Below are 14,129 nucleotides of genomic sequence, written 5' to 3'. Positions count from 1 at the left end.
TTTGACTCAGGGACCTGTGCTCAGACATCTTATTTAAAATATTGCATATACATTTTACTCCCTGTTTGTACTGTCTGAATCGGTCAGGGTGACTTTGCTGCCCTCTGCTGGACTCTGTGTCGCAGAGCCGTAGGGTCATTTCAGTTATTTCTGCCTGCATTATCAAGCTTAATTCAGGACAAAGACGACACAAGGACACACTAGAATGTGTTTATTGATGACGTCACAAAAAGGCAAAGGTTTTACGTCTGTAGACGCCGAACCAAGATGGAAACAAAAGTGAACTGGAGTAAAAGTCAAACGTTGAGAGGTTGCAAACCCAATCGTTATTATCGTTGGCACTGTATAACTAACTCTAAACAAATATGTACAATCTTGAGCTTAAAAACAAGGGGCTGAAAAATCAAATGTACAAACTTTTAGCAACGTTTCCATTGCTGCTTTCACCATCATCCCACGTTACAAACGTGGAGTCCACCTGGTGCTGACACAGGTGTGGCCTTGACTCGACCATGAGAAAGAGCCTCTGTGGCCGAGGGCCACGCACGAAACTCACAATCGTAAAAACCTTCATCTGAAAACCACATTTTGCTGTTGTGCCATCGGAGGCCGCAGACTTCAGTCCAACCCAAATATGACGTCGATGACATCCATCTGTCCTCTGACCTACGACTCGGTGCTGCTGTCAGACTCCAACAAGGTTTATCTGAGGTCACTCTTTCATCCCAACGCAAGAGTGCCGCCCTCCCTCTTGTGTCCCGCTCCCCTGCTGGGATCTGTACCAAACCCAAATGAACCTGCGGGTATTCAGACAGACTCACATTTGTCATCTGGAAAATGTTGGACACCCACCGTGTGAGAGCTGCTTCTCTGTGTCACACTCTGGTTTATGTTGTGTCACGGTGTGTTCAGGGTCACATTTCAATGTTCCGTATGACACCCAATGATGAATACAAAAACTAATAACAAGAATTAAAGTATTGATGACAGAATCCCAGACCATTTTTTGCTGCGATGAATGGACATGTTGGTGGAGTCTCCGGTCAGAGGCAGTTTTTTTGGGGGGGACTGTCAGCTTTGAAACCTTGCTGTGTGGCTCCAGTCCTTGCAGCCATCACAACAGGGGATGTCAGAACTCATCTCCATGGAAACAGTGCTCAAAAGTTTGGCGCATCGACCTCCGTTATGAAAACATCCAATCTTTTTTTTTTTTTTTTTTGGGATAAAACCTTTTAGCATTTCACCACTGACTCCTGCCTGTGTACACCTGGGTGTTTTGGTAGGAGTGGGAGCTCAGCAGTGACTCATCAGAGAGGTGCTGCTTTTGGAGGACATCATGACTGAAACGCAACATATTCCTGCATGATATTTGTCTTGAAAAGTTTGAGAAGCAGAATCAAAAGGCCAGTGAATCCTCTTTTGAAGAGGGGAGACAAAAACACTGACCATGCCATGGAAATGTTGCCCCCACAAACTGCTCATCACCACTCATTTTCAACATTGAACATTACCACGTGCTCAGTCGGAGCTTTGACCTCAACTAGTTTTCAACCAACCTTGAGCTAATATTCCGTTTATTATGGTTACTAATCGAACACTGTCAGTTTTACCTGAAACTGAACAAACAGAATTTACAGAATCAAAACATCTGGAAAATCTCCCTAATAATAAACTATTTGCAAAATGTCGTCCATTTCGTTTTATTGACGTCGCTTCATCAAAGTGTCATGATCCTGCTTTTATTTTGTCCCTCGAGTGATGATTGGTTTCTCCTGCCTCCCTGCCTGTTTGTGTGGCACACGGCTGGAGCCAATTTTTCCCTGATCACCCAAGAACAAAAACACCTGGACTCCAGCAACGGGTCCCAGATCGTCTTCTAGTTTCCTGGACTCTCGTCTTTGTGCCCACGAGATCGGCTCCCATTGGTTCCCTGTGAGTCTTGTAGTTCCCTGTGATTATTCCTCTAGTTCCTGTGATTTTGGACTCTTTGCTTCTTGTGGTAAATTGGCTCTCCTTGTTTCGCTCTCTCGTTCTGTGCGCTAGCTCGTTTTGGATTTTTGTGTTAAACCCTGGTGCCTGAGTTAGTGTTTTGTTTCTCCCAGTTTTCATGTATTTCCAGATTTGTGTTTGCTTAGTTTCTCCCGGTTCGGTGACGCTTTCTGTTGTGTTTTTGTTTGTTTAATTATTAAATATTATTTCTAACTCGCTCCTGCCTCACTGTAACCTTCACCACTTGGGTCCAGTTCCGCGTCCTCGACACGTGGCTTTTGCTCCTCGTTCCCTTGACCCGTGACACAAAGTGTCAAAGAGACTTGAGAATAGAAATCCGACCGTTTGCCTTTGAAATTAACACGCAGTTTTTATTCATTATTGATCACAAACACGACAGGCTTAATATTACATTTTGAGGACGCAACAGGCATGTTTTAATGACTTTTTTTTTTGTCGTTTGTTCGTGTGTTTGAGTTAACTATGAATAAACTGAGATTCATCCTTTCTTTTGCTTGCTAAACGTACACAACTTTCCACTATAAACAGGTCAACATTTGCAGATGAACTGTCTTGCATCGCTGTGGATTGAAACCAAGCGTATTTAAAAGTACAAAATGGGATTTGGAAAGTGTATATTTACCTGCTGTTTTATCTACCTATCCATCATTTGTGGGGCTTGGTGAAGCGATCCTGCTGTCCTCAGTCTGGACAGCTCAGATTCTGACAGCACGACTGCTTCCACAAAACAAGGTGAGAGGAAAAAACATCAGTCGGTGGTCGCAGACAAGAATCAGTGTCTGCATATTTTGCATCGACAAATTCAAACCTCACAATGAGTATTATAGTAATTAGGTGGCAAACCAATTATTGGAGGTCAAAATGTAGCGTTGAATCACGTAATCTGTCAAAACATTTGCTTGATATGATCATCGCACGTTATAGCAACAAAAAAAAAATCCTTTCCTTTCCTGATCCTTTCCTTCGAAGAGCAAGCTGTCTGAAAACACAAGATATTTGACCTTTGCTCTTGAAGCTCATCAACAGAACAACAAAACGGCTGCTCGAGGAATCTTCACACATTCTATTCAATGTCAAGCCCTTCAGAAAGAGTCTGTCCAAGCCACAAATCCAGTCCATTTTATAGTGTTTCTTTTTGACAACGTCAAGCTGTTGATGTGTCGTGAGCGACAGTGTGGGGGCACCGGCTCACGTTCATGGAAATGATGTTTTGACTTGAATTATCGGCTTTTTAGGTCTTTCATTCCCAAGAGCAATTGACCCGAATAACGTCATCTCAAATTGCACTCTAGTTTCAAGTGACTTTACACATAAAAAGGGTAGTCCTCTCTTTTATTGACTTGACTTTTGCATACTCTAAAAAAGACAATGCTTTTGGATCACAAGATGTTTTGAAAAGGGATCATTATCGGTGCCAAATTTGTGTGTTAGAACGTGACGTTATTGTTTTCTGTAAATAAGAGTAAGGACATTAGAATGTTCTGGTTTGGGCTCTTGCCTCTGCAAATTCCTCGTAACTGTTACTAAACATGGCCGTATATCTTGATACTGCATTCTAGTGTTGAGGTGGAGACCAACCGACCTGAGAAGGAATCAAGAAAACCAACATGGCATGCTGGGACAAATCCAGAGAGTGGCAAGACCAAGTCCCAGATGGAGACCAGGAACACAACACAGGACAGGTTTGTCTATTTCCCTTTTTTTAGGTCCAAACAAACTTACAGAACCCCACTGAAATCACATTTTTTTGAAGGCAGCATGTCGTCACCTGCGGTGGCGTCTCTCCGGAGCTGAACCAGGTGCTAATCCTCCATGACCGTCCAGCGCATCAAGCACAAACCCGTAAGTGGGGCACCTCAGGACGGGGCTGTCACAAGTGTGAGGGATACAGGTATCTACAGCGACCCGGTTTGTGCGGCAGGTGAACCGGAACAGTGTAAATACAACAGCCACTCACGGGCGTCTGGAGTGTTGTCGCACTCAGGGGACAAGGTCAGAATCCACTTGAGGGACACGAAGAGAATGTTTGTGTTGGGTACAGAGACGAGGCCAGCTAGGGAGCTGAAGTGTAGCCGAGACGCACTTCCACAGTCTTCAGCTCTTTTTCCACTTGACTGGGCGAGGCGGGTTCACGGAACGTGAGGCGGCAGGATGTTTAGATGAGGAGCTTTTTTCTTAAGGCAGTGTGTCTTCTGTGCATCAAGTTAAAGCAAAGTCACTGTTTAAACAGAGTGTGTTTGTTTTAAATGTACAGAATGACAAACTGAGAGGTGGTGCTTGACGTATAGCTTGCTGACACGTGACTTATTCCACCTTGAAGTGTGCTGAATTGCCAGAATCCTGGATCGACACCTATCTTCTATCAAGTCATATTGGACTGACCGGTCTTCAGCCCACTTGGGAAAGTCTGGCCGATATTTACGTGGCCCCTGGGGTCTTTATTGACTTTTTTCACCATCTATCATGCGTCTTTTTTCTTTCTCCTTTTGCTGTAGCTATTTATACTGAAATGTTCAATGAAAGTATTACATTTTTTTGCCTCCCCCAATGGTTTGTTTGACTGCGTTCAAAATAACTTTAAAAGTTATGGGTAGCTTTTAGAGCAGAGAGCGCCATCTACAGGACACATCTAGGCTTCAACGCTGTCGCTTACATGGCGCCGGTTCGATTCCCAGTGAAGCCATTAAGTTTGCAAAGGATTCTTGATTGTTGGATGTTTGCACTCTCTGGGTGTTTTTCTGGCTTTACTGAGTTTATTGTAACAACTAAAAAATCCAAATGGCTCATTTTAATAGTATTCTTCCTCAAAAAAACCAAAACACTGAAACTGTTTGTAATTACGTGCTCTATTTGCATTTTTAACCAGATATTCACACTTAAAAATTGGAGCCTTGGAATACAATAAAGCAACATATAAGCAAATAACATATGGCAGCAAACTTTTAGTTACATTAAGAACCCCCTCTCCAAAACCCAGTCACATTATATAATGTGGTCACTTGAATTGTTGTTTTCCGTGGGTCTGAAACTCAACACCAAAGTGTATCAAGAGAGGTGTGCGACCCATTCGCCTGCACAGACACAATGAGAAAAGCCCGTGGTCAGAAGTGCGTATGTAAGCTGCCTTTAAAGCCCATTGCTGGTTATTTATTATTGGATGTCCTAGTTGAGGTTCAAAGGCTCGACGAAGTCTCATCCTGTCGTGAATAGTCAACTCTGTCTGGAAGAGTTGACCAAGCGTATGTGAAGAAGAACTCCTTTCATAACTGGCCTGAGAGAAATGAGTGACACCACACTGGGCTGGAATCTCTTCATCTGGATCCATCGGTGCACATGGATATATGTCTGAATAGTTTTGACTGGTGATATAACCAAAACAACCCACGAAGTTGTTCGTACCGACTGCTCGGTTTTATCTGACAGACGGGTTGCATGAGAAGGATTTGATCACCAAGGTTTTGTTATTGAGAGCAGCACCCGATGACATCTGCGACCGCCTGATCGCCTGATAAATTGATCTCATAGCAACCACGTTACCATGGTAACTGAGATGCAGACGACACGCTGAGGTGATCTGCAGACTGACTGCGTCTCAGACTTTCCAAAACGAAAAAAAAAAAAAAATGAATGTTTCATCTGCTCCCCGTCCCTAAACTATTAGGTGCATCACTGCGTTTCCTGCTGAAGCGGCTTTTGCTAGTTACTTTCCTACAGAAGGAGTCACCATGACGGATGTGGCATCATCAACACCGGTTGGCTGGCATCATGAAGTTGGCCAGCTGCCCTGAGACGTTTATTTTGCCCTCCACTCACGCTCGTGGGGAAATATTTATCTTTGCCACCACGAGTGACCAACAAGACAAAGTGCTTCGTCATCTTCTATTTTAGAATCCAGCCTTTTCTCTGCGCTTTTCCATGCCAATCAGTTTTGTTTTCTTTTGCAGTGTATTCCGTTCAAAGTACAGGGATTTTCAAGCATTGATGACGAAGGCAACCTCCCGTGTTGTGTGTAGGTGATAGGTGGTGTTAAAGGAGTCTCCTCACTGGCCGTGCTCTCACTACTCCCTGTAGATCACCCCGTGCACAGCGGCTGGTGCGCCACACCCGCGCTCCCTGTACCTGACCCCAGAGCACTTTTGGGGTGTATTGATTTCACATAACACCACGAAGGTCCGCCATGCTCCTGATGTGGGGTGATGGAACGGAACATAGCCAAGAAGCAAGTCGACTGCGAAACAAGGAAGTGAAGTCATTTATTGTACAAATGACAGTAAGATTTGTCACTTTTAATCATGAGAAGCCAATGTCATGTCTACTCCTGGGTCTTGTTGGTCAGTGTGAAATAACACCATATGAAACAGTCATGCATGAAAGTCACACCTGAGTGAAAAGTGATTTATAGTCTGCACAATCATCACCGTAATCATTGACTATAAATGTCACTCATTAAAAGTATAATTGATTGTTTTTATTGTCAATTTGAGTTAGTTGGCATCTAAACATCATGACCAAAATAAACATAAATAACAAAAACCTGGGCTAATTTCGCTGGCTCCCCTTCAGCCTTGTGTGTTTGGTCACCGATTCCTCTGATAGAAGCAAAAAATGACAACAAAAAAGTGAAAAACCAAACGGAATTTCATTCCCAAAATAAAGTGCCGCAGTTGCCCATGTGTTTGTCTGAGGTCTCTGGGTGATTGAAATAGCAACATGTGCCGTTGGTCTCACATCAATTCAGAGTTGGCTGCTTATAAACTTTGTTTTCAACATCATATGACTTGAAGAGCTCCCAGCGAATTGAAAGGTCATGGGATGGACTGGATGAAGAGATAGGAGGGCAACAAAGCGTTTTATGTTTCTCAAGAAGCTTAGTTTTATCAAGCTACTCAACCGACGTGCTTTTACGCAACTGACTGTGATTTAAAAATTGACATGTGGCCGTCCCAGCAGAACACGGTGCACAGTGTCCCGAGTAGGTCTGGGTCACCGTAGCTAGGAGGGTGAAATGAGGACGTGGAGGCGTCGCTTTTATTCTAAAGGCGAGGGAAGTAAAGGACGGAAAAACTGGAATTTCTGGGTTTGCGTGTGCAACCCGCGCCAAGGCACGTCAGTGTCATCAGCGCTTGACAGAGTCAACACAACTGACTTTAAAGCTTGCTCGACGTGCTCACAGCAAGGCCAATGTTTGGTCCTGTAGACTCTTTATAGGACTCTTTAGCGGGGAAAAGTTTGGTCGGCGTTGCCTTTGCTTGTCACTGACCCCGTATCCAACCCAACACTGTAACCGTAAGACATGTAGTATTTTTGGAAGAGTACAATGTTTAGCTTTGCAGCAGCGATTGAAAACCATCAAGGTCACGTTGCTTTTTTTTTTTTTTACAACCTCGCATACATCAACAGTCAGTGTGCAGCTCTGACACAGAGCTCATTTTACATGCTCTTGTGAGTCATAATCCATAACACAACGTCCAAGAATTGTGTCCGAAGTGACAAGTGAATGAGGAAACCTAGGAAATCCACTCAAGAACCCCACGAAACCCCGATCACTTCAAAATGTGCCTTTTCTAAGCCGCCCTGAAACTTTCTTACAAATCTTTTCACAACTTGAAAACATCATTTAAACGTGTGACTCCTTCGAAAACATTGATTTAAAAGACATCTCGACCTTCAGCAGTGTTTCTTTCATTTTCCAAATATTGCAAATGCATCCTCGACGGCTCTTTCAGACTGACGTGAAGCAAACTGTTCTGTTTGGTTAGAGAGGAGGTCATACAGTAAAACACAGGCAAGCGTTACCGTACAGACGCTAGAGGCTCTGACACATTGTCGCTATTTGGTTTTTAGGCTGCACTTGAACATTGTGGAAGGTGTGACAGTTTGGTGAATGTTCCAACTTGGAGGACCTTTTTTCTGCTGGTTGTGAATGAGTGAACTTATTTATTTCATGCTGGTCCAGCTTTGTTTTCTCCTTTTCCAATTTCCCAATCCTGCTACTTTCTCTTAGATATTGACTGACACTAGAAACAATGTGTTCCTTCATTGTACATGTAAGGAACAGCTTCTTCCCCTCAGCCGTCAGACCGTTGAATTCCTGAACAGCCTTGTTGTTATTTTATTTATTTATTTTATTTGACTTATTTTTTTAATTGATTTATTTACTTTTTGACTGCACGTTATTCCAAAACACTTTCCTAGTTAGTGGGCTCCCCACTGACCATGGCCATAAATCTGATTCTGAAATTTGATTCTGAAGTTGAGTATGTATTCCAGGTCATAATCGCTGACTCGGGAGAACTTCAAAGAGGACTAGAAGTATGTCATCTGTGGTAGCATATAAAAAGCCAGCATGGCCCTCCCACCTAAATGCTAACAAAAAGCAGTTACAATATAAACTTCTGAATCTGAAACAAGGCTCTTTGGCGTTCGCCCTCCTACGATGATGTCATTCCTCATTGATCGATCATTGATCGACACTCAATTCTCCAAACCTGTCGATAAGCTTTGACTTTGACATCCAAACAATTATGTATACTTCATACAAGCTATATAACTTCAAATAAAATGATTTAAAAATACCTTGACTACCGATGCAAGAGTCAGTTTCATGCATTTGTTGGAGGCCACTCGACCCGAGTCCGAGTGAAGAAGGTCCAACAAAGCAGGGCAAGACAGAGACTGAGACCGTTGAAATAAAGAGGCAGTGAATGTACCTGCGAGCAGCGATAACATACCTGTACAGTCTTCACGCAGTGGCTTGTGCGAGGAAAGAAAACTGTTGATGCATGAAGGCAAAGGAATGGAAAAGCCAGTAGTCGTTTTTCTTGCAGAAATATTAGGCGAACCCCTTCAGATCCATCTGAAGGGGTTAGGGTTATTCATGCATGAATGTTGAACGCCTCGGCAGCTTGACTCTTATGTGAACTATTTCAACGAACTGATCGAAGGGACATTTTAAATATTATTCACGTTGCTGGTTAATACAACACGTTTCATCTGCAAATTTGGCTGAAAAATGTGTTGATGGCTTGAACGCCACATGTACCTCCTTGCTGGCAGCCGTCTTAAAAAAAGTATCTTATAGAGATACCTAAGAATCTCCAGTTTACTCTTGACATTGACTCTCATCTTATGTCTCTATTGACTATTTACGGTGATCGAAAAACGTGTGTGTGCCTTGTGGCTGCAGATGGGTTTGGTTCTGCCTCTGTGGATGTGGCTATCCTCCGTCCACTCACTCATGTTGTACGGGTCTGAGCTTCTTTCAGGGTTCCAAACTACATAAGACGTATTTATTTAGCTGTATGGCGATCAAACACAGTAGCTTGAATAGTTTGGGTGTTCTGGGTGGTTTTAGGTCAAGCATCCCTCTAGATATTTGGCATGACGTCACGCTTTGTTTCAAGATTTTCTTATTTCCGTTCAGTCGGCTCAACCAAATGCCGGGGCCATGGATGCCAAACAGCACATGCGTGTCAGGATATAAAGAGAGTCAAGTGAAGCATGAATACTTGGACGAATGGGTTGCTGTGACCGTATTGCCGTGCATCGCTTGTTTGACCTGTGCAAGCATGTGTTGAGATGAGAACAGGGTCTCTAGCAGTGACAATGAGCCAGAGACTGAGGTGTGAGTTGCCTCCATCGCTGACTCCCACTGGATCTTTGCTGTCATGAGGCCCAGTTCATCGCTGCAAAAATAGCAATGACTCTATTAACGCAAGGCAAACTTGTCTTTTTTTTTTTTTTTTTTATCTCCGGCTCTTTCTGTTTACCGTGAACAATAATTCAACACAAATCAAGTCCCTTCATTCGGTTCCTTGCCAGCAAAAATGACGTCTAGTTGTTGCTCTGACCGGCATCGTACTGCGATAATTGAGAATAAATTCTTCACTAATCAGCCATAAGCTCCCGCAGTATCACCCTTCATGCTATTTGTGGATCTCTTTGACTCGAACAGGCCTGATTAGAGGTGACACTGGAGCCTCAGATGGTAAAAACAAACAAGAAAAGAAGGGGCAGGGATGAAATAACTGATTGTGTAGCACATCATTGCGTTTAAGAAGTAGATTCATCGCTGTGTGACTCATGCTGGCACGTTTGGGAGGAGATGAAAAAAGACCAAAGGAAAGAATTTTTTCTTTTTCTTTCATTGCAGTCATCAGTATTTATTCAAAATAACATTAGTTCCATCACATCATCTCAGCAACAGAGCAAGCAGGCTAATACGGACAAACTCCTGGTGTCGGAAACATCAGTGTCGGATTTCTGGTTTCACCGTTTAAAAACCGAACTTCACAATAACACCGGAGTCAGATATTAGCTCGCGCCGTAAACTCACGAAAGGCTGTGGGACCAGCTAGTTTTTTTTTTTCCAGAGACATCACAAAATGTAACAAGATTAGAAGACAAAATGGATGTTATTTTTCTTTTCAGTCACTGTTGAACTGTCATTTTTCGCTTTGTAATGCGGTTAATACTATTGGCCTTAGTAGGCCTGGTGGTCAATTGGGTGTCAGCCCCCCTCTACAGCATCTGCAAGCCTTCAGACATATACACTCGCTCACACATGTCAGTATAAAAATAGTCATCACTAGCTGATTCAAGACTTTTCCGAGTAAAAAAACAACGAGGGGAATATTTGCTAGGAGCTCGGGTTAAGTCAGAGTCTTGGTATTAGGGTCCCACGGAACATGACCGTGGGTAGCAGCATCTGAGTGGGACTCTAGTGGAGCGGGGTTATACGTGGAGCACCATGGTTTGGGCTTTGATCAGATCATTCCTGTACTGCTCCAGCCACTTTCTAAGCTCAGAGATCCGGTAGCCCTCCGGCCCCCGGCCCCCCTGGTAGACCACTCTCTCGTCCCGCACGATGTAAAGTCTCTCAAAGTACGCTCCGTAGGCGGCGTTGGACGAGTTCTCCATGTTGTCCACCACCACGTTGCTTCCGGGCGCTTGGGTCAGCATCAGCTGAGCCGCGCTCAGTCTGTCCTCCAGGCAGCGGTGCTTGAGGATCTGGTACGGCGCGTCCGAGCTCACCCAGCCGTCCGACGGATGCGCCTCCTCGATATACACAACTAAAAAGTCCGCGATGTCCGCGTACTGGCTGACGACGCGCTGGAACGCAGCCAGGCGCGTCATGAACGGCGGTCAGGAGCAGCTGCCAAAGTTGAGAACCAGCGGTCGCTTCCCTCTCATGCAGTCCAGGATCCGGACCCGCCTGCGCTCCTGGACCAGGACCACCTCGGTGTTCGGCGCGGCGTATCCGAGGTGGGCGGATTTGAGGAAGTCCAGTTTCTGTCCGTACCACACGGCCCGCAGGGACTCCATCGTGAACATCCTGTTCGAGTCGGAGACGCACACCGGAGGGTCGTCCGGGCTCTGCGCCTCCTGCTGCTCGCCCAACACTTTCCTCCTAATGCACAAGAAATCCAGGAGCCAGAGGATGACAGCGGTCAGCAGGAAGCGAGGCAGCAGCACCAGACACAGGGCTGCTTGCTTCAGGGCTCGGACCATTTGGACGCAGCCGGACTCCTGCATCATCGCTCCTTCCCTGCCGGCGAGACGCGACTGGACCGGCGCGCAACTAGTCACCTCAACGCATCGGAGGAACCCATCTGACGCACCTAGGCGCTGTTTATATAGGTAGAAGAGCTGGTGAATAATGACAGAAAAGGCAAGGGAAAAACACAACAAAAACACGCCTCCTGTACCCGCACCGCCCACTCACATGGTGGGGATTACCTCCCGTCAACTCTGGGTTCAGACCTCCACACGGAGACCGAAGGAGCGACGCGCTGCGTCCTCACGGCGAGGGAGCGCGTGAAGCCGCGTCAGTGTTTCAGACTCCTCGAGGATCTGATTAAAGTCTAGAGGAAAACACTTCACACTTCTGTTCTTGAATGGACCCGGGTGCAGGGTTCCTCGAGACCACTGTGCGGCGCTGGATTCACACAAAACTGAGCAGTGGATGAGTCACTCTGAATCCCCTCGTGAATATAGTGGGTACAGATCAATGTATGAAATGTGCACTTCTGATGCTCGTCTGTTGGTGGAAATGCTGACACGCTGATGTGCTGTACATCGTGTACTGTTCCGCTTATGCATGCACGCTCGCATGACAACAGAAATGTCTGCCTGCTCATGACACACGTTTGATCCGGAAATGATCAATATCACCCACTTGCTGCCACAAACGTGCTAAACGCTAGGTTTGATTGTGGCCAAATTATTTTCTCGTGCATTCCACAAGACGATAAACGGCAGAATCCGGCAGCTGCAAGTCACCTTTAATGTATTTCATGTCAGAATCAGAATCAAATTTATGGCCATGGTCAGTGGGGAGCCCACTAACTAGGAAAGTGTTTTGGAATAACGTGCAGTCAAAAAGTAAATAAATAATAAAATAAAATAAAGTAAAATAAAAATAAATAAATAGAATAAAATAACAACAAGGCTGTTCAGGAATTCAACAGTCTGAGGGCCGAGGGGAAGAAGCTGTTCCTGTGACGGGAGGTTGTGGTCTGGATGGACCGTAGCCTCCTGCCAGAGGGAAGAGGAACAAACAGTCCATGTCCAGGGTGAGAAGGGTCGCCTCTGATCCCACCTGCACGTCTCTGGCTCCTGGAGACATACAGGTCCTGAAGAGGTGGCGGATGTCCAGATGTATAATGTGGGCAGAAAAAATGTAAATAAAACATGGAGACGTGGCGTGTTGATTTTCTGTAGACGTCACTGCCCAAGGACAGTCGTCATGCGCATCTGTTGACAACAGGCCGTATATCCAACGCACAAACTGCAGAGCATGTTAAAGTGCAAGCAAACACCTCATTTGCTTTAAGAGTTCTTGTGTGCTAAGAATCGATTTAAAGTGTCTCAAAATAAAAAAAAAAAAGAAGAAACAAATCCACTGCGCGAAGTCCAGAAATCCTCAAATCATGAATGAAATCCTTTTGAACTAAAAAAAAATCCATTTCAAATCGGCTCCTGCGTAACATCGGAATGGAATCGTGATATTTTCAAAGATTGCCAACCTTATCGTTTTCCTTCTCAAATGTGCATGTGAAGCGCTCAGACGTTTCGAATGTGTTGCTGAATGAATTTGCTGAATGACACACGATTGGTCAATAAAGCATTACGGAAACGCCCCCAGGCTGCAGCTGGACCCTGCGCAAAATGCTGAGGGAAATGGTCACGTATTGTCTCTAAACAAAAGTACTATGTCAGAGTAGAGTGCAAATCAAGCTCCGATATCACCGAGGTCCAAGTCAACGTTTCATTAATTCCAGGCTCAGGGAAAGCCACGTCTTCTGGTGATCCAACTGGACTGTCGTCCAGCTCAAGCTCCCACACTCAACATCTGCTCCTGTCGGGCAAAAGACTTTACGGTCTGAACCAAGGATTGAGCTGAAAATGAATATACTGCAGTCATAATCCGTCCACACAAGTCAGGGGCCCGACCTGGCTGATGTCTAAAGGTCGCCATGGTAGCTGGTTCACTTCTAGTCTGAGAATCATTCCGATACCCAGGAGGCACTTTTGGAGACCAGTGTGAAGTAATAATCATCATCAACTCAGTAAAATGTATTTCAGTGTATTGGTATTGTCATCCAAGTCTTGCGTGTCTTGGCTGTGATTATTCACGCTTCGGTTTCCTCGATTTAAAGCGTCCTGACCTCACATACGTGACACTCGCCTGGAGCATATGGAGCTCATTCTTTAAACGTGTCACACCACTTCAGAGATTGCGGAGGTGTGACTGTGTGTGTGTGCGTGGTGGTGTAAAGGCGTCTTTCCCAACAGCAGCTGCCACAAGTCAAAAATGTGCCTTATCCCAGATAGCACTTTGTGTTACAATCAGAGTGATATCGATTGCTGGAAACACCTCCTGAAGAGAGAGACGGAGCCTTCGTGTTGTGGCTGAGCGCTTTAGTGGTATCAGCAGCATAGCAAAACTAGACTGGTGCTTTTGGATTGGACACGGACTGAGAAAGTCCTGCTCAAAAGTGGCACTCGCTCCCGACCAGATCCAGTCGGTTTGTGATGTCAGGTGGCACATGGGTGGCAACTTTCCCCGGAGCCAGGAAAATCTGGCCGCTTTCGGTTCAGTATCATATTTTCTTTCA

The 14,129-nt window shown here is 45.0% G+C and overlaps 1 protein-coding gene across 1 annotated transcript; it reads right to left on the bottom strand.

Moving 5' to 3' along the window:
- Positions 1–10,156: 10,156 nt before the first annotated feature.
- LOC128771957 (thyroxine 5-deiodinase-like) lies at positions 10,157–11,851 on the bottom strand. The gene has a single exon (XM_053887870.1). The coding sequence runs from the start codon at positions 11,545–11,547 to the stop codon at positions 10,744–10,746; it is 804 nt and encodes a 267-aa protein (XP_053743845.1). The 5' UTR covers positions 11,548–11,851; the 3' UTR covers positions 10,157–10,743.
- Between the last annotated feature and the right edge of the window lie 2,278 nt (positions 11,852–14,129).

Source organism: Synchiropus splendidus, chromosome 15, assembly GCF_027744825.2.
Source record: "Synchiropus splendidus isolate RoL2022-P1 chromosome 15, RoL_Sspl_1.0, whole genome shotgun sequence".
Lineage (NCBI taxonomy): Eukaryota > Metazoa > Chordata > Actinopteri > Syngnathiformes > Callionymidae > Synchiropus > Synchiropus splendidus.
Note: the sequence above shows the minus strand (reverse complement) of the source record. Positions and strands in the feature narration are given on the sequence as shown.